The 19,261-nt window shown below is 39.7% G+C and overlaps 1 protein-coding gene across 1 annotated transcript in view; it reads left to right on the top strand.

Annotated features, from left to right (window-relative positions):
• The window catches only part of UTRN (utrophin), a 377,019-nt gene that overhangs the window by 338,320 nt on the left and 19,438 nt on the right, over positions 1-19,261 (top strand). Inside the window, 4 exon segments of the mRNA XM_009325465.1 lie at positions 107-168; positions 1,159-1,233; positions 8,292-8,493; positions 17,175-17,260. Of these exon segments, the coding sequence (XP_009323740.1) occupies positions 107-168; positions 1,159-1,233; positions 8,292-8,493; positions 17,175-17,260 (425 nt within the window).

Below are 19,261 nucleotides of genomic sequence, written 5' to 3'. Positions count from 1 at the left end.
CACTTAAACACAGAAAATCAGAATATCTTTGGGTTTTTGTCCTTTGCATTGTGTGTGTGCACATGTATGTGTTGCTTGAAACTTTGATTATCTCATTCCTTTGTAGTCATGAGACGCAGACAACCTGTTGGGATCATCCTAAAATGACGGATCTCTTCCAGTCCTTAGGTGAGTGCATTTCTTAAAATAAACCATTATGTGATGTTCATTCCATGAGTAAAAGCCTGCATTTGTCTGCTGACCACATCTGAGTTGCTGTGAACTGTAACAGAGCATTTCCCACTTTGTGATGAGACACACTTTGCAAGAAACCTCCTGCCTTGATCATGTCATGTTTATTGCCTTTCAGTAATTTTAATTCTGAACAATATGCTCTGACTCTATGCTTTAATGCAGTATCTTGTTTATTTCTTTTAAATCCACAAGGGATTGTCCAACGATGCAGGCTGTCTGCATGTTTAAAGCAGGATGCCGGTCTGCAGGGAAGTAATTTTTGTAATAAATCAGAGCAGCTATGTTATCGGTAAAGGCTAGACCATATTATGGTACAACTAGCTCAACATGTCCTGCTAACATTTACTGGGAAATCTCCCTTTCTAAGGAGCGAAAGGGTAAAATACTGTTAAGTGAGGAAAAATGTTACTATCCCCATCAGTTTATGACTATCTGACTGTCCCTTTCAAAGCACTGTTTACAAAGTCATGGCATAGAAATTACGGCTTAAAAAGCCATTTTTTTTCTGTTTCTGTGACGTTTGCTGCCCTTCGTTTCCTGTATGTTGTCTGATGGAATTGTAAATTATTTGAGAAACATACTGTATTTGAGCACTTGCCTGGAAACTACTTAACGCTGCATAATATGTATGTAAAACTCCCATATGTACATATGTATTACATGTGCCAAGATAGTGTCGGGATTTCTGGTATGCCGATCTCCAAAGGCCCTCGACTGTCAGAGTCAGGCGGCTTTCCCTGCAGGTGGATTGGACTGAGGTCCCAACTTCTCAGTTTATTTTATTTGTTCTGATATATCCTATTAACTGATTGCAGAGAAGAGAAGGGATATCAGACTTCTTCCAAAATGTTGAAAATTCATATGTAGAGGAAACTTACAGACTCTCTTTTTAGGGCTGCTCATATTTCTGTTCTGCTGTTTCAGCTGACTTGAACAACGTACGCTTCTCTGCCTACCGTACAGCCATCAAAATCCGAAGACTGCAGAAAGCACTGTGCTGTGAGCTTGGCCTTTGAGACAAATTGTTTCTCTACAGTATGGGGGGACGGGAGGGTCAGCTTAAGTCTTAACAACATTAATGTTTAACAAGGGACCAGATACATCCTTGACAGATTGTCAACCAACAAAATGGCAGGAAGAATTGCCAATAGTAGGTATCATTATTGCAAATAAATAAAATCAATTAATGAAAAAAGGTGTGCAGCAGGTAAGTTGAAATGGTATGCCCACTAAGACTACTTTGAGAAAAGATAGGAAAATAAATATTGGACCTCTTGACTATTGCATACTGTTCCTGATACAAGCTGATACAAACCAATGTGAAATGATGTGAGCTAAAACCCTGACCTTTGACATAAACTCAGGTATTTTATTATATTTTAGAGAGTTTTATTCCATTTTTTGTAAGTGTTTACTGCTGCTAGATATAACTTTGAAAATATTCCTCCCTCTCAGAGAGAACATCTTGCTGTGTGAATTCCAGTTAAAGAGGAGTTCAGGCTGCTCAAAGTGTGAGGGGAAAGGATACAGATCTGTATAGTTGGTTATAGGTAGTTGGTATTGCTATACATTTTAATCACAAAAAGCTACTAGGATAAAACAAACTACTATTATTAGCAATAATAGTATGTGTATATATACCGGGGATGTGGGGAAGGGTCTTCAATTTAGATAGGAAATAACAATGCATTTAATATGCACATTGGATGTTCTGCCCAGACCCGTGTTGGCATTTGTCCCTGTTCTTAAGCAATCTAATAATTCAGCCACAGTCCACTCTGAAGAGCATATAGATTTCAGCAGCAGGAAAGCATAGGTGTCTACTAAGCAGGCTCAGCTGTTGAAACTACTTCATTTCCAAGGTCCGTGTTTGTATCTGCAATTTTCTGTTCTGTATTTGCTAGGTATTTAAAAAAACATTTCAGATTATATCACAATTATGGTGTAATTCAGCAGCAAGTTGCATGACTACCATGTTCAAAGTTTAGCAGCCTCAGAAGTGATGTATCAGGAGGTCTTGTCCTGGCCTCTGGACTTGGGACTTCTCCGAGAAGTAGCAAGTACCACACAGCAAGTACCATACTGCAGTTCTGGGCTCTTGCCTGAGTCTCCTGTGCAAGGCAAACTTGGAGTACTCTGTGGAGTCATCCTGCCACTGGTATTTCTTCATTGTCCTTGGGAATCAGGATGAGAAGAAGAAAGGTGGTACTTTCTTGGGGGAGCTGAGCTAGCTTCTAAGTCCTCAATGTTTAGTTTAGAAATGGGACTGAACTAATAGTTTGACAGAAATGGTTTACATTATAGAGAGAGGCAAGACATGAAGACAAGGAAGATAACTGAAAGGGCAAAAAGCTTAGGAGGAAGTGAGATTTTGTGAGAAGGCAGAGAAGAGAGGGTGTGGGGAAGAAAACTAGCTGAAACAGAACTGGGGAGATTAAGGTGTACAAAAAGGAAGGAGTGCAAAAAATTCTGTTGTAGAGATGATGAGAATATGAATTTTAAAAATTATTAGGACTATGAATGGAAAAGAAAATACATAAAAACGCACATCTACCAGAAAGAAAATAGGGTGAAGTAGAAAAGAAAATGGAAACTGGACAATTTTGGAAGGAGATGTGGGTTGTGAATGAGTGTGAAGGTCGCAGATTTTAGACCTTTTGAAAGGTCTTGGCAACAGCTGGTATAAAAACATTGTACAACATTACCAAATTTTCTTGTTTAAACTCAAGAGTCCGTGCTGTGGAAGGACTTTTCAGCCCTGAAGGGTGTACAGTACTGCAGTCTGAGTAGGAACACAAGGAGGGCAAAGCTAAAGATGCAAGCAGGGAAGGAGTTGCCCAAAGCAGGGTCCCTTCCCTCCTTCCAGCCTAGAAGACAGCAGTCTGATCTTGGCAGTAGCTTCTTGGCTGGACTTCAGATATGCATTATACCAAATGAAGCTGTGCCTGAGATGCTAGCTAGCTACTCCAGAAAGCTAGAGTGCATCTATGCAACAGCACGGGCTCTTGGGAGTACCTCTCGCCACTTCTTCATATGCTATGCTGGCTTCTCACAGAATTTCAAATCGAGTTCAAGATCGTGGGTTCAAGGTCTTACATTTGGGGAAAAAGCAGAACCTGTCCTTTGAAAGATTGTCTGATGGTATTGAAAGAAAAACTGTATTTCCTTGGCACAGCCTAGAGCTTCTCTGTGCAAAAGATACAGTCCCACCCAAGGCTATACAGGCTCTGACAGGCATACAGACTGTCTAGCGACCTGTGTAGAACAAACTTCACTTTCATTACTTCTAATAAGCTTTGAGGAAGAACATCCTGCTCTTGGTTTTACTGCAAAATATATGAATTTCTGTAATAACTGCAATGGTTAGCTCCCCTCATTCACATATTTCAAAATTGAATATTGTCTCCAGTTTCAGGGGAGGGAGGTGGAAGGAGGGCAGAGGGAAGTAGCAAGAAGTGAAGAGAATATTCCAGTTTGAAAGAGACAGGAGTAAAACTGTCATCTCTGCAGATCCAATCTGCCTTGTTATTTATGAAGCTGTTTGCTTGCTCCATCTCTCTGCCTCATGGGAGGAGACAACAGCCAAAAAAATCTTTGTCTTTATTACACACACATATTTGACAAAGGATTGGTGTAATTTGTGAGAACACAATGTTGTGGGTTTTTAAGAAAGACATTGCAGATTATCCACAAAGCTAAATGCTACAAGAATTTTCTGTCTCTGAACAGGAACCCATTACGATCTGGCACAATTTTAAGACCACCTTCAAAAACATAATCAGTGCTGTTCCTTTTGTCATTTTTTGCTTAGCTGATTATTTTTTGCCAAGGAACAGGTTTTCCTGTTTTCCCTTTGACTGTGATGATTCTCAGCCTGATTCTGTCCCATGAATGGCTGCTGAGATAGCCAAAACACATCTCTCTGAGGAAGGGGAGAGTGGTTAAGCCCTGTCTAGAATTCTTTTCTTGACTTTTATTTGTTGGTGATTTTGTTTTAAAATAGGCATCTGCCGTTCCCCTGCCATTCATTCCCTGGTCTGAGTTGCTTTAGTCTTCCATTGTATTTCCTGTAATTTTAACTGTGGATGGTTTTTAAAGGTGTTTGGATGCAGAATGCTTTAGAAAGGTTTATGTGCTAAGGCAAAGAAAATGTCAAGACAAATCACTAGAAAATGAGGTCATTCTAAACTGTAAAATGTGACAAATTGCTGTCACAGCCTCAGTGTGTGTATAACTGCAAGGGCCTTTTTGGTGAGAACTCCAAGGGCACGGCTGGAGCAGGATGCACAGTCCCACTTGCACCTGATAGATTTTGACTTTGCAGTGAAGACTGGTAACGCAGTATTAGTGCTATACAAGCAGGTTCAGGAGTTTGTAATTTGAGAACTGCACTTTGGAAAACTTTGCTGGTGCCAAATCTCTCTTGTGTGTCTTCGGTCTTGGTAAGTGTCAGAAAAACATGGTTCTGGGGAAGTTATTCCCTCCCACTCCCCCCACCCTCCTTTGGAAGCGGGAAGGTAGAGTCATGTTTCATCTTGTTCTGTTTTTTGGAAGGTAGATTCCTGCAGAGACTAATATATGTGTATACACATATAAAACGTGTATTTATTGTGCAGGAAGCTGAGAAAGGTTGCAGGTTGGAAAGAACAAATTCTTAGCTTCTCTGCCTCAGGTTATGTGGGGCAGACGTACTGAGAGCACTTTCTCACTGTAGCAGAAGAAGAATGGGGCCAGAGAGAGTATCCTGTGTTGCAGTTGTACTGGGCAACTATGCAGTACCGGACCCTGAATAGAATATTTTATTCTCGTGCAGCATACTTTAGCTCGTTTTCAAGAAATTATATTGCCCCAGATACTGAAGTGTAGTACTGGAAGGGAAAAAGGGAACAAAACCACCATGCATATTCAGAATTCTGTCACTGAGGTCCTCTAGGTGGTTTAAAATTTAAGAATGCTAATAGGAATGTCAACCGCACAAGGCTAAGGAATGAACATTAAGGCACACTGGCCTAAAAGCGAGAGCCGTGCAGACTTCCCTCAGCCATCCAGTCTTTTGCAGGAACTGCTGTCATTCACAAGGTCTTTCTAACACAAAAGCTCCATAGCAATGCCTGCCTATTTTCTGTGGGGTCACAGCAGCCTCAAATTTGCCATTATCAGCTGCACATCATTACTTGCATCTGAGTCAGTCACTCACATCTCCTTGAACTGTGCTGAATGACGTGGTCTCTGTTTATAGTTTTCCTTTGGGAAAGTCTCCTCGCTGCAGAAAGGAAAGAAATGACCCTTGCATCCATTTGTTGGTTAACAGTTGGTCATTCAGCACATTTGAGCAGATGCAGAATGGTACTGCAAAAATGCACTAAAAGCTGTGTACAGTAGGCTTCATGCCAGCAATGGCATGTGAGTCTCAGGTTAGCTTTCCCCCATCTGCATAAACACAGTTTATTCAAAAACTTTCAGAAATGGAAATGTAATGAGAAAATAATCCCTCTTCACATCAGCCCAATCCAGGGGTGCTGCTAATGGGTAGACCTTACCACAGCAGGATAACTGCCTGTACCCAAAGTTCATTCAGCCAGGTGAGTGCTGAGGTAAGCAGGGATGGAAGTAATTTCCTCTGCTTGTTCTCCATGAATGGTGTTATACAAAAGTGTAAGTTTTGCTTAATTTGCATTTAGTACAGCAGCAGAGTTTCCTTTTAGTATGAAAATACTGCTCCCGATTCCCTCTAGAATCCTTTGGCAGAAATGTGAATGTGAGATCTTAATGCCAGCAGATCAAGACGTGAAGTTAGCAGGCTTACTCCAGTGTCTGTTGAATTGCTGTTTTCAGTGCAAGGATGGTTATGTTAAGCCAAGCCCAAAGGCTACAACTTTCTGGCATTCCAAGTTTTCACTGGGTTTAAAAAGGGCAGGTTTTGGGTGCTGTCAACCTGTTTTAGGAAGCTGCTTACCTGCTTTTGGCCAACCATTAAGTACATTACGAAAACAGGTTGAAAAAAATACCACTGCCAAAGTGGTTGCAATAATTTTGAGGGTTTTTTTTCCCCCTGTAGGTCATGAAGGAAAAGCATGAAAAGTGGCCATCTCTCCTGAGTGCAATATTTATGGGATTGGATAGCATGTTATAGTTTTGCACCTGGCTTCACCCCCCTCCTTCCACCCCTCAAAAAAATAGTCAGTGTTGCATTGTAGTGTGGGGTTTTTTGGTTTTGTCTTGTTTTTAAATATGCCTGTGAGCTTTTTCCAGTGTATTACATATTTTTCAGCTACTGTAGAAGATTACGCTGCAGTGTACTGCCAAATACTTTGGCTCCTTCAGGTCAAACTAGTGGCAAGGTGTTTTGCTGCAATTAGCAGTCTGCCTGTCTGATAAGTACATGGCTGGCATTTGTTTGCAAGACCAAGAGATGGGCTTTTAGAAAAAAAAGAAAGAGAAAATAAAAAGCAAACAAATATAAAATCCCTGCAAGTCTGATGCTGTAAAGTTAGAACAGAGTGTACAGATGTCAGGGAGGGAGACAGAAAGTAAGGGCTGTGAGGTACTATTTCCCATTTTACAGTGATGTTAGGAAGGGTAGACTGATGAAATGGGATTGGGAACGTAACCTTCTTTTGGCCTATAGCCTTATCTTTTGGTAGGTGCTCATTGAGTTCTTGACAGAATTGCTCATAGTCGTTAGTGTTGTCCTGCTCCTGCTTTTTTCTGCTGTACTTATTTTCCAGCCCAAGCTAGACTTACCTGATTTGCACAGACTGCCCTTCTGGGGTCCTTATTTAGCAGTACTGGTGCAGAGTAATTTACAACACATCTGAGATTGTCATGTTTCATTTCCTTTGAGAGATGACATTTATAGTGTAAATGTGTTACTGGCTCTCCAGAAACAGCTCTGTGTGAGCTCAGAATATACTTCAACTTCATGTTGTATACACTGTAGCAAGCATAATGATATAGACTGCCCTTCTGGGGTCCTTATTTAGCAGTACTGGTGCAGAGTAATTTACAACACATCTGAGATTGTCATGTTTCATTTCCTTTGAGAGATGACATTTATAGTGTAAATGTGTTACTGGCTCTCCAGAAACAGCTCTGTGTGAGCTCAGAATATACTTCAACTTCATGTTGTATACACTGTAGCAAGCATAATGATATTTTGCAGTTTTTTTTTTTTTTTTTTTTTGCTAAGGTCCACGCTTCTGTCAAAAAATGTCACTGAGGATTATAACACCCTTTGACTTAGGTTATTCTTCCTTCTTTTACACCAAAATAAGTCTCCTCTTTCCCACTTTGTTTTGCAAATGGAATTAGAAGAACTCATTGGCAGCTTTTTATTTTTGCCACGCAAAACCCAGATTTTCAGAAGCGCAGTCACATTTCTGTGGTTTTGGGGGCAAAAACCTTGTCACCTCTAGGATGTCCATAGCATCCCCAGCTGCTTGTAGAAAGCATGCTGTAATAAAGGAGATCAAAATATTTTTCATGAAAGCGTAGCATTTTGCGTTCTGGAAAACTACAAGAAAAAATTTCCCTGTGTCCCTCCCTGCTTTCTTTTAAGCCTTAATTTAGCAACTACTGTTCAGTTAATCAGGCGTCAGTACTTTCCTACTGCATTTAAGAGAACATCGTTACCTAAGAATTTGCTTTGCTTTACATTTAATCAAAAGTGATAGTCGTTTAATGGGTTTCTGCTTTGTGGTAAATGGGAAGAATCCTGTAAACCTAGGGGACTCCCAGTGTGTGTACATCTGAAGTTAGGATCCTCTAATTACACAGACTAATTCAGTGGCTTTTTAAATGTTCTTCCGAGCTGTGCTGTGTCATTATGGTGTTCTTGTTGATTCCGTTTTTTTAAATATACAGTACCAAAATGCTGTCCACTTCTCACAGAGAACAGTTTTTCACTATAATGTTACTAAATGAAAGCTACTTCTTGGCTAATTGTCTGCAGTGTTTGCTACAATACACACACGAACAAGTATTGTGAATGCTACACTCGGGCATCTATATTCATGCCTTTTTTCTTTTTTTTTCTTTTTTTAATCACCTGTTGTTAGTGGACCTGTTGGACCTGAACATAACAAGTGAAGTTTTCAAACAGCACAAGTTGAGTCAAAATGACCAGTTGATTGGTGTCCAGGATGTGATCAGCTGTCTCACTACCGTCTACAGTGGACTTGAAGAGAAACACAAAGATATGGTGAATGTTCCTCTCTGTGTAGACATGTGTCTTAACTGGCTACTCAATGTGTATGATAGGTAAGTAACAAGTCTTTATTCACAGTGCGTACCCCAGGAATTTAATGTAGTATTAAAAAAGTATAAACCATGGAGACAGAATTGGTAATTTTTGCACGTGACATCAAAAATGCTAGACTTACAGGACTGTTGTATATTTTTTCTGAGTGAGTTTCTTGAGGAAGTGTCCATGATAATACAAAAACGATAGTCTTAAGAAGTTCTTTAATAAAAAGTTAGATCTTTTGATATTTTTGTCTCAGTAATGAAAGTGCAGTTGCTTGCAATGAGATGGTTCTTACGCTGTCCTGCTCAGACACACTGATCTAACGTTACGCTGCTTTTATACTACTACCAAAGAAACACTGAAAGGATTTCAAAAAATGTATATGTGAGAAGAGAACAGGATACGCTGCTTTAGCTGCGCTCCTACGGTAAATGTTCCAAATTGCCCAGATTGTTTGCCATTCGTACCAGATCCTATTTCTGCCACAGGGGGGGACAGTTTTGTTATTTATTTTATACTTAGTTACTTGCATGCCGTAATCCTGGCTGAGCTCCCTGTGCTGAATCCTCTGTCGAGTGGTGGTGGTTCTGACCCCAGTGCTCAAGCCTGTCTGATTCTGGAGGTTCAGCGGTGTCCTGGTCCTGGCTCACTTCCAGCAGGTGCAGCTCCTGCCTTGTATCAATTCTGAGTGCTGGTGCTATGTGATCCACCTGCCCTGGTCCTGGCAGCAAAGATGTATTTCCCTGGTGGATTGTGAGTTTGCCTCAAGAATGTTTCAGGTTGCTTACAGTAAGAACTTGTGGGTTGATTTAAATGCACGTCTGCTATTTCGAGAGAGAGCACTGAGCCTCGGGGGACATGAAAAAGTTCACCCCAGCAGCCCCTTGTGGTTTTGGCCAGTCCTTTCTGAGCCCTCAGACACTTCTTTCTTCTGCTGAATGTCGAACTCTGACCTCTCTGCCCTGCCCTGCACTATGTCAACCTGCATGACCTACAATCAGTATGTTTTTATTTAGTTGTGCCTTTGAGTCATCAGTTTGTTGCGCATTTTTCTTAGTGGTGTTTACTATTCTCGTCTCCCTTGTGTTATAAAAACTGGGAAGAGACTTGGTTTCTGTCAGCTCCTCCATTCTCCATAATGTATCTTCTTACACTGAGTGAGCAAAGGTGTTTCAGAACTCTTCTGGAGCTGACTAAAGACACAGTAGTGCAATACATGGGGTGGTCACTTCAGTGTGTCTAACTGAAGATATGCTTTAGTTCAGTTATACACAGAACTACAAATCAGAATTTCTAAGCTGCATGAGGTTGGTTAGCAAATTTCTTTCCTTTCTCCCCATTTCAAGATGGAAAGAACAAAAGTATTTCTTGAGTAATGATAGAAATTCTTATACCTGGCTTTCCAAAGGAGAACTGTTACTTCTTGATGTATGCATTATCTTCACTATGTTCGTTCACTTAATCAATGCCAAATTCTAACAGTTCATAGCTTTTTGCTTCCACCCCCCCCACCCCCCACCCCCGAGGATTACATGCCAGTACTCCTATACTTTGTGGATATTTTATTTTATTTTTATTTTAAATATTGTGGTAGGGGAGAGGGAGGGAGGGAACAGAGTACATACGACCATTTATCATTTATGTGCTGACTACCTATTATGCTTTGGCATTCGAATATTGCTGTTTAATATTGTGACATTTCTGTTAGTTGGACTCCTCATCATTACTGCTGGAAAATTGGAAAGCCCATTAAATAATGACTGGGACTTCTTCCTGCAATTATTTTTGTTTTGCAGAGTTCTGTATTGTGGGTGAATAAACACATCACTTGCAAATAGAGCAGTATATCAAGTGGGTTGCTTGACTTAAATGTTATCGGTTATTTAGAATAGGAGACTTAATAATGTCAGAGAATATTTTGTAGTTACTGGTTGGGTTTTTTTCAGATTGATCACAAATCCATTGTATTTTCTTTAGCTTACATTTGCTTCCTAACTTCAGTTAGAAGTCAGTTGCTTAAACTGTTCATATTTAAAATGCATGTAGTAAGCAACAAAACTTTCTTTCGGTAACGTTTCCTGTTGCTTCCGTTTCCCCTTGATTATTATGTTGAAAGCATTATTGTAGATAATTTTTCAAGCTTATGAAAGACTTTAATCTTCAGTCAAACTTTGAAAATGGAGGAGGAAGGTTTTTCTGAGATAAAATGACCTTTTACAGTAGGTTTCTTTGTTCCCCTTTCAAAGCCACTCCAGGAAAAAAAAAAGCTGAAAGAACAGGCACCAATTTTGAGCTGCTTTTTTGTTTTTTTTTTTTTTTAATTGGCCTTTAGGAAAGAACTAATTTGTGTCTTGGCATTTCCATTGTTTATTGCGCTGGTGTTATACATATACAATGTTTCAAATCGTTAAACTGCCTACAAAAAGCATCTGTTAGTCGCATGCTATTAACCTGAGATTTAATTACTGATTCACAGATTGATGGCAAACTGACTAGTTCTTCAGACTTACCTACAGATGTCTTTGGCCCTTAAAAAGAACCAATTTATTTTTAGAGATAGTAGGCAAGTCTGTTGTGTTCTGGTATTTTCTGACACATCAGGAATGATTCATTCTTCAAGCTGAGTAGAGGAGAGAAACATTAAATTTACTCAGTGACTTTTAGTTCTTCAAGGACTCAGAGGTTGTTCCAAGCAGCAACGTCTGCCCTGAAAACATTTTCCGAAGTTAAAGTTCCTTGTTTTGGTTAGTCCAGAGATTTTTTTTTTTTTAATTAAATTATAAATAAACGTGTTGCATTTTACAATAAGAGCTGTGAAGGAAATTGGTTGTTCTATAAAATCATTTGTCCAGGCCTGTGTTTAAATCATCCAAAAGCAATAGCTGGTGGTTATTGTTCTGGACTATATACTGTCAAATTTGCTAAAATCTCCAAATGTCATTTATATGGAATGGACTGATAGCTTTCAGTACTAATGGAATAACTCAACACCCCTTGAAATGAGTTGGTTTAGATATTTTAAAGTCTGTCATACATAATATAGACTACATATACTCATTGTGGGCGATGACTCATTATTTCAATCAAAATTACCCATGTCCATAAAGAAACTTTTACATGCACTGTTTTTAAAGTCTTGCAATGTTTATCTGACTTCTTGTATTTCAACTTTTAAATATTGTTGATTTTTGTGATGTTAAAATACTTTTGGTAATGCGTTCTTTTAAATTTAATTTCTTTGGTGCATTAGTCTAGGAAGGGTATCTATGGTATGGCATGTATGCTAACCTTTTCCATACGATCAAAGCTGTCATTCATGATCATTGTCTATGGCCCAGGCTTCCCCTGAAGAATTACAACTTTGTTATTTATTGTTGCGCTTATACACCTGGCACATTCTAACACCACGTTGAGTTAATATCCCAGGCCTTGCCAGCATGTTAAGTTCGGCAAAATCTGAACTTCTGAGGAATGAGAAGGATGAGAGACCTGCTCAGTCAGCCTTATCTTTATGCCCTGGTTTTGACGGTAGCTGATGGAAATTTTCTGCATGCACTCCAGTTGCATTCCCTGTGTTGATGATAGCTGTCTTGATTGATAGAGGACTCTGCGGGAGCAGCTTGGCAGGCTGTGATAGTAGTAAGAAGCGCTGTAGGAAGGACATGGCCCTCTGTAGGGCAGGAAAATGAGCTGCTCTGACTCCTCTGTGATTGGTCAAGGGGGGAGGCATCTGTGGAGACCTTCAGAATCTACAAGGCTGCCTCCTGTTGCTGGATTATGTAGATAACTGATAGCTGCCGTCCTTGGTAGTCCTTAATTGTAGTGTCAACACTGACCAGGCTTGAGGGCTCTTTGACAGAAGTCAGAACTGAAGGGCGCTCATCTTCTTACTTCTCCAGTTTTCCTTGCTAGTGCCTGATGTTTTTATGCTGTTGCCACCCACCCTCAGGGGACATAATGGTTCCTCTGGACTTGATATTGCTTGTCTTGTTTTCTGTTGATTTACCAGTCATCCTTATTGTGTATTCCTGTTTGCAACCTCTTGTACTTAATCTTGTCCTCTGGCAACTTTTTGTTATCTGGCTAACTCCTGTGTGCAGCTGTGCCAACACTGTTTGCCCCTTTGGCGTTCACATACTTAGGTAAAATGCTTATATATTATGTCTGGCTATGCCATCGCGATGCTATAGAATACTTGCATACCATTGTTGGTAACAAGAGTTTTGTATGCTTATATTCAACAACCTAATATTAATTATATCCTGATTAGTACATTTATAACTTAAAGGTGTCACAGGCCTCTGTTTTGACTATGGTGTAGACTGTGTTTGCCTATCAAAGGAGTTCTGGGTCCTAACTCTGTATTAGGATGTTACTTAGAGAAAGGAATAAAGTTTGCATATGACGGTTGCATGATTATGGAACGTTTTTGGAAAGTTCGCTAAACTCATTTTCCTGGAAAGGCATACCTTCAGATAATTTTAACCTTGCCTTAATGTCTATCATTGAATTTCCTAGGTATTTGAGCAGAAAGAGAAATGTTAGTTTTAGGATTTAGCATGCTGTTTTGCAGCTGAGATGTTCCTGTGGCCGGGTAGTGCTAAACTATATTATGTGATTCTCAAGTGCTCCACACAGCTTGTGCCCGATGTAGTGAGGTTGGGGTCGTAGTTGTTTCATTTGTTTGGAGTTCAGTTGTTATAGGATTAGCAAGGGACCTCACAAGGCGTGGCCCATGTCTACTGACCCTGTTATCTGTGTGTTACCTGTTCTTGCCCCCCTCTTTTCTTCTGCATCTTCTAGTTTCAGTATCTCCTGTAGTAAGATACAGGATAAGTGTTCTCCGTTTCTCTTCTGATACTACAACCGTTTCTAGCTTACCCTTTTTTCCTCATTTGCTTATGTTATTGTACAGTAGTGACAGTCATCAGTTTTTATATAAAGTAGCTTTTTGACATTCCCTGCAGTTGTGTTGGATCTCTGAAACAGTTGAATGGTTGCTCTTTGCTTGGATGGAGAGTCCAAACTATGCAACAAAGTTGTATGTGCTCCAGTCCCAATCCAGGCTCTCTACCCATGCAGTGTGGAACCCTCCCATGCCCTTGGCCAAATGATCTAGTTAACTGATTCTCCACTGAACTAGTCCTCTCTGTAGTATCTGCTTTCAATGCACCACTCTTACCATGCCTGGAAATTATGCATACCTTTTTTTTAACACCTATTTTGGCAGGTTTAAAAGTTGAATTACTTCTGGGTTCTGTGCCACCTCCTGACTGGCAGTGGGTGAAGATGCAACAGGGGGATCATATCTGAGGCAGATAGGCCAGAGCCTGCCTGGTGCATATGTAGAGACAACAGAATCACCTACAAAACCAAGGATTTCTTTATTTCCTCCTTCCCTTCACCTCTCTTTCCTCTCCCCTTCCCCACTAAAACAATAAAATTCCAGGTCACTTGGGGAAGGAGAACGTCAGCATCACAGTGTAAGGGCAATGAATCCTTAGACTTTGTATTGCCTGGGGAAAGAGGGCTCAGATATATCCAGAGGGACAAATGGACTCTAATAAACAAGAAAAGCGCTTCTGACAAGCAGCTATAATGATTTTGCCATTTTTCACTTGAAGATAGGTCAGAGGTCAATAACGTGCCATTTTTGTACTGCTTTCACTGTTGTATTGACAGAGAATGGACAGCTTTGCTCTAAACCAGTTAAGAGAGGTATAACGGTTCAGACTTCCCTTCATCAGGATCAGAGGAAAAAATATCTGAGCTGCTTAAAGTGGTCCTATCAATTGATTTTGTAATGACAAGCATGCTTGTATTGCTATAGTGAATCTGAACAGTGTGCTGGCACTTAATTCTAAATACTTGACCCATAAATTTTGTATGAATTCAAGCATTAAAAAGTTTCCTGAACCTTCCCACTGTAAGGCCTTGATTTTTAGACGTTTGTACACACAGCGCAATTAGATGGTTGTGCTGCTATTCAGAGGCACCTTGACAGGCTGGAGAAAGGGGACAACAGGAATCTCATGAAGTTCAATGAAGGGAAATGCCAAGTCCTCCCCCTGAGGAGGAATAACCCCATACACCAGTACAAGCTGGGGGACAACTGGCTGGAAAGCAGCTTTGCAGGAAAGGCCCTGGGGGTTCTGGTGGACACCAAGTTGAACATGAGCCAGCAACATGCACTCGTGGCAAAGTAGCTAACAGTCCCCCGGGCTGCATTAGGAAAAGCCTTCCCAGCAGGTCGAGGGAGGTAATCCTTCCCCTCTACTCGGCACTGGTGAGACACATCTGGAGTGCTGGGTCCAGTTCTGGGCTCCCCAGGACAAAAGAGACGTGGACAAACAGGAGCGAGTCCAGTGAAGTACCATGAAGATGATTAAGGACTCGGAGTATCTGATGTATCAGGAGAGGCTGAGAGAGCTGCGATTCCTCAACCTGGAGAAGAGAAGTTTCAGGGGGATCTTATCAATGTGCATAAATACCTGATGGGGGAGCAGCAGAGAAGATGGAGCCAGGTTCTTCTCAGTGGTGCCCAGTGGCAGGACAAGAGGCAGTGGGCACAAACTGAAACACAGGAAATTCTGCTTAAACGTATAAGAAAAAGATTTTTTTAATGTGAGGGTGATCAAACAGTGGCACAGGTTGCCCAGAGAAGGTGTGCAGACTGTCCTTTGAAGATATTCAAAACCCGACTGGATATGATCCAGGGCAACCTGCTATACCTGACTGAGTCAGGGGCATTGGTCTAGATGATCTCCAGAGGTCCCTCCCAACCTCAGTGATTTTGTGGCTCTCTAAGCTGGGCAAACTTAAACCATTGAATTGGAAGTGTCAATGCTACAAAGTCTATAGGTTTGGTGTAGGGGTTTTGTTTGGGTTTGGTGTGGCTTTTTTACTGTATATAAAATTCCAGTGCTAATATTTAGCTGTTTCCAAGAAAAATGCTAGGGGAAAATATGTTGCTCTTTAGAAAAATGTAATACTACAGGCTTTGTAATTCTTTTTATAATTTATTGAGGAAATGCTTTTTGTGTGAAGGAAGTTTTTCACAGTCCCTTTAACAATCTGCTGAAATCTGGAGAAGTTTGAAGCCTCTACATATGGGCCCTGACCTTTTAGCTGCAAAGATTTTCTGAGTTTCTACCTTTAATAAACAAATGCTCTAGTCAGTCCCGAGTTAAATCAAACCCAAATGAATGTTCTGCTTTGTTTTTCCATTGAATACAAAGTTAAAACACAGACAACCCTACACAGGAAAGAATGGGGAAAGAACTTTGTCAAAGTTGCAAGATGAGCCATTTACACGTTAAGGTATACCAGAATGATGTAGTGTCTGTGATTGAAAGAGGTAATTTGAAGCTAAGCTTGAACGTATAAAATAGGTGGCACTTTTATAACATTCTGGAAAATTGGGTCCTGATTTTCAAACTAGGCAGTGAAAGTAATGGGTGTTTTTGATTAATTTAGCAATAATTTCTCTGTACCTCTGTTCCAGCTTGTGGAATGGAGAAGATAATGGTGTCTAGTCTTACTAGATTAGGTGATGGTTGTGAAGACAAATGCATTAATATTTGTAAGGCGCTTAGCTAATTTACTGAAAGCCCAGGAGTAAATTAATAATTTTGTATTCAGCACAACATTTATGAAGTAAATCAGACAGCAGACCATATATCGAATGGATAGGACAGAAAGAGATGTCTAATAACCACTCCAGAAGTAATTAAAGGATATATCACTTCCGCGTGACAGAAGGGACCAAAGTGATGTTAGGGGTGATATTAATTTTAGTGTTATCTTACTTGCTGGTGAAGGACCCGACTAACCTTAAATGCGGGGGTTTGTGTATAAGATATACAATTTAACTACTATTCTCACGATTTTTTTGCCATGTCTCATCTAAAAAGAAATTGCGTCATGTTTTTTGGTCTGTGAAAGAAGACATCATCACATCTTTTAAGAATATGTTTCTGCACTGATCTTTTGAACATTAAAATTGTCCTTTTCTGTGTACCCTGGGTTTATTGCTGTAGTATCTTCTTGAACAGTGTTTGTCTTTCAGGTTTAAAATTACTTGCTTTGGTACCCACATATCTGTTCTCAAGTTGCATAAGGTTTGATGTGTCGTTTTTTGGGTTTGGGCATATTTTTTTTTCATGTTGGACAAGATGAGCCTGAAGTCACATTGCTTAAAAAGAATGACAGCTCCACATCATTTAATTACTGCATGTGGTTGGCTGTTTATGTCCTGATACACATGTACATCAGAGCATTTTAAACATAAAAGGAAAAAAATGAAGTGAAAAAAATGAATGGATTACTGTGATATGAAAACTTGGTTTTATTTTGCAGTCCTTGTCTTTTGCACTGAGTAATAGGCTTTCCTGCTGTTTGCTCATGTATTTTTTTCTGTGTATATCACTTTATTAAATCATGTTGAGAGCTTTACAGAGCTAAATGTCTACCCTTTCGGAGTAATATGAACTGTTTTGACATGTAAACCACTTACAAAAGCTCAGCTCACCTTCTAAGGGAAGCATTCTTAATGTGATTTGCAGCGCTAATTTGTTTTGAGATTTGACGTGTATTTGAAGTAGAACTCACCAATACCTTTGCATTTTTTAATAGACTTGAGTTGCAATGAAATAAAATTGAACTGTACTAAACTGTCTTATCTTTATAATTTCAGTGGCCGAACTGGAAAAATTCGAGTGCAGTCCCTGAAAATTGGCTTGATGTCTCTTTCTAAGGGCCTTCTGGAAGAGAAGTACAGATGTAAGGAAGAATGTATTTTATAAAATGCTTAATTATAGAATTAAGTCATGTACAATAACAACACACATTGTAGCAAAATTTGTAGTAAAACATTTCTCATGCCTGTAGCAAGACAGTTTTCTTGTGAGTAAAATAGAATTGTTGCTTTCATTATCATCAGCGACAATGGAGAAAGTAGGATTTATATCCTGACTGGAAACTATTGATGTCAATTATGCATCGTCATAATGCACAGTATTGCGCTCCCCAAAAGCAAAGGTGAATGTAGCCGTGTGGAAGCTAGAGAAGTATTCTATTTGACTGATTCTGTTATCTTTTGTGTGTGTGTGTGTGTGTGTCTTGTTTAGGGAAAAATCAAGCAAGTCAGTGTTGATTGGAACAGATTGATATGTCTGATAAAGCAAGGAAATACATCAAAATCCAGCAATTGTATTTTGTGGTCTATGAAAAAGATGATCTGAACTCTGAAAATAGTTTTCCAGTATCTGTGCTTCCTGCCAGAATTGTACAATGAAAGTTTAAATTATGTTGATTTAAGTAATCTCACAAGCTTGAGAAATACTGAGTAGTATAAAAATGTTTCACAAAAATAATTGTAGGAGCAGAAGAGAATTAAGTAACTGTGGCAAAAAATACAGAAGAGGAGATTAAGCACTATATAAGAGCATCGTAAGTGATGGACAGTGATGCGCATCATCTTAAAATTACTATTCTTTGCAGTAGTTCCTTCATGCATTTCAGAAACACATGTAAAATGTATAGAGACTGTATTTGCCTTGTACCGTTGGAGCTCTGCCACAATTTCTGCTTTCCTTAGAAGCATTCCTAGGTAATCTTGTAATCTTGGTTATTAACATTGAGCAAAAGTACGGGTATCCTATGCATTTTGGCATCTGAACTTGAGCCCATACTAAGATTTTGGGTTTTTTGGTTTCCTTTTGTCATTTGACATATCTATGAATTAGTCCATAACTGAAGGAGCTTGGAGGACATACCTTTGTTCAGTAGTGACAATTCAGGAGGTAATCTGCCATTTGGTGTGAAATAAAAGGCTTTCGTAAAGTATAGGAGTTACTTAGGCTGTGGATAACAGAATGATAACCCTACCAAAAGATGGTTTAAAAAAACCCCAAAACCTGGGAATAAACTCACATTAAATTGCTATCAGTAATGAATTAGTGTACTTAGAGTTACCAAATACAGGCACTGAAGCAGAACGAGGAAATGACTAGGTTGGATTAATTTTTATGTTGTTGCTTTGTTTCTAGTAGTAAAATAAAAATGGCAGCTGATGGTGACTGCAGATTTGCATAATCTATGTTAACAGGGTGGACTTTTTCCTGAAGATTGCTGTGAAAAGTCCTAAAAAATTAGTAGAGAAAAAGTCTCGGGAGACTTTTGTACCAAGTGATCATAACTTTAACCTGAAATACATCTGAAATTGAAATAGTTGCTCGGCTTCTCAAAGCAGAGAATTAATAGTGAGATAATGCATCCTTTTTTTTCTGTTGTTGTTATTCCTGTTCTGATCAGTGGGCGAGGCTTTGATATCTTTGTCAGCTTTATTGTCCTTACAAACCATAAAATTGTCACAAAACAAAATTCTTCTGTCTGAAAGAAATTTTGCCAAGGAAGGAAGGAACGGTGTCAGGTACTGGTTATTGGCCTGCGGTGGCTATGCAGTCAGCGTTTTGGGGTCCTCTGGCACCAGCTGCGTCACAGACTGATCTTTGGTGCAAGCTCTCTTGCTTGTTTTGATTTTGTCACACCCTACTAATCATCTACTGTTGAGAGAAATTTTGTCGTATCTATTGAGCTTTCAGATCCTCAGGTGAAAACCATAATGGAAATGCTAAGTATTTTCAAGAAAATAAGTCGCTTGGAGGGAAGAGCAGTACCCCCACATGGGTGCTTAATAGGGATTACCTGCCTTCTGATTTTTCCCTTTCTCAGACCAGCTCCTGACATTTGCTTCTCCTTTTGGCTATATTTCTTCTAAGC

Source organism: Pygoscelis adeliae, unplaced genomic scaffold (assembly GCF_000699105.1).
Source record: "Pygoscelis adeliae isolate BGI_AS28 unplaced genomic scaffold, ASM69910v1 Scaffold300, whole genome shotgun sequence".
Lineage (NCBI taxonomy): Eukaryota > Metazoa > Chordata > Aves > Sphenisciformes > Spheniscidae > Pygoscelis > Pygoscelis adeliae.
The sequence above is the reverse complement of the archived record's forward strand: the minus strand, read 5'-3'. Positions and strand labels throughout refer to the sequence as shown.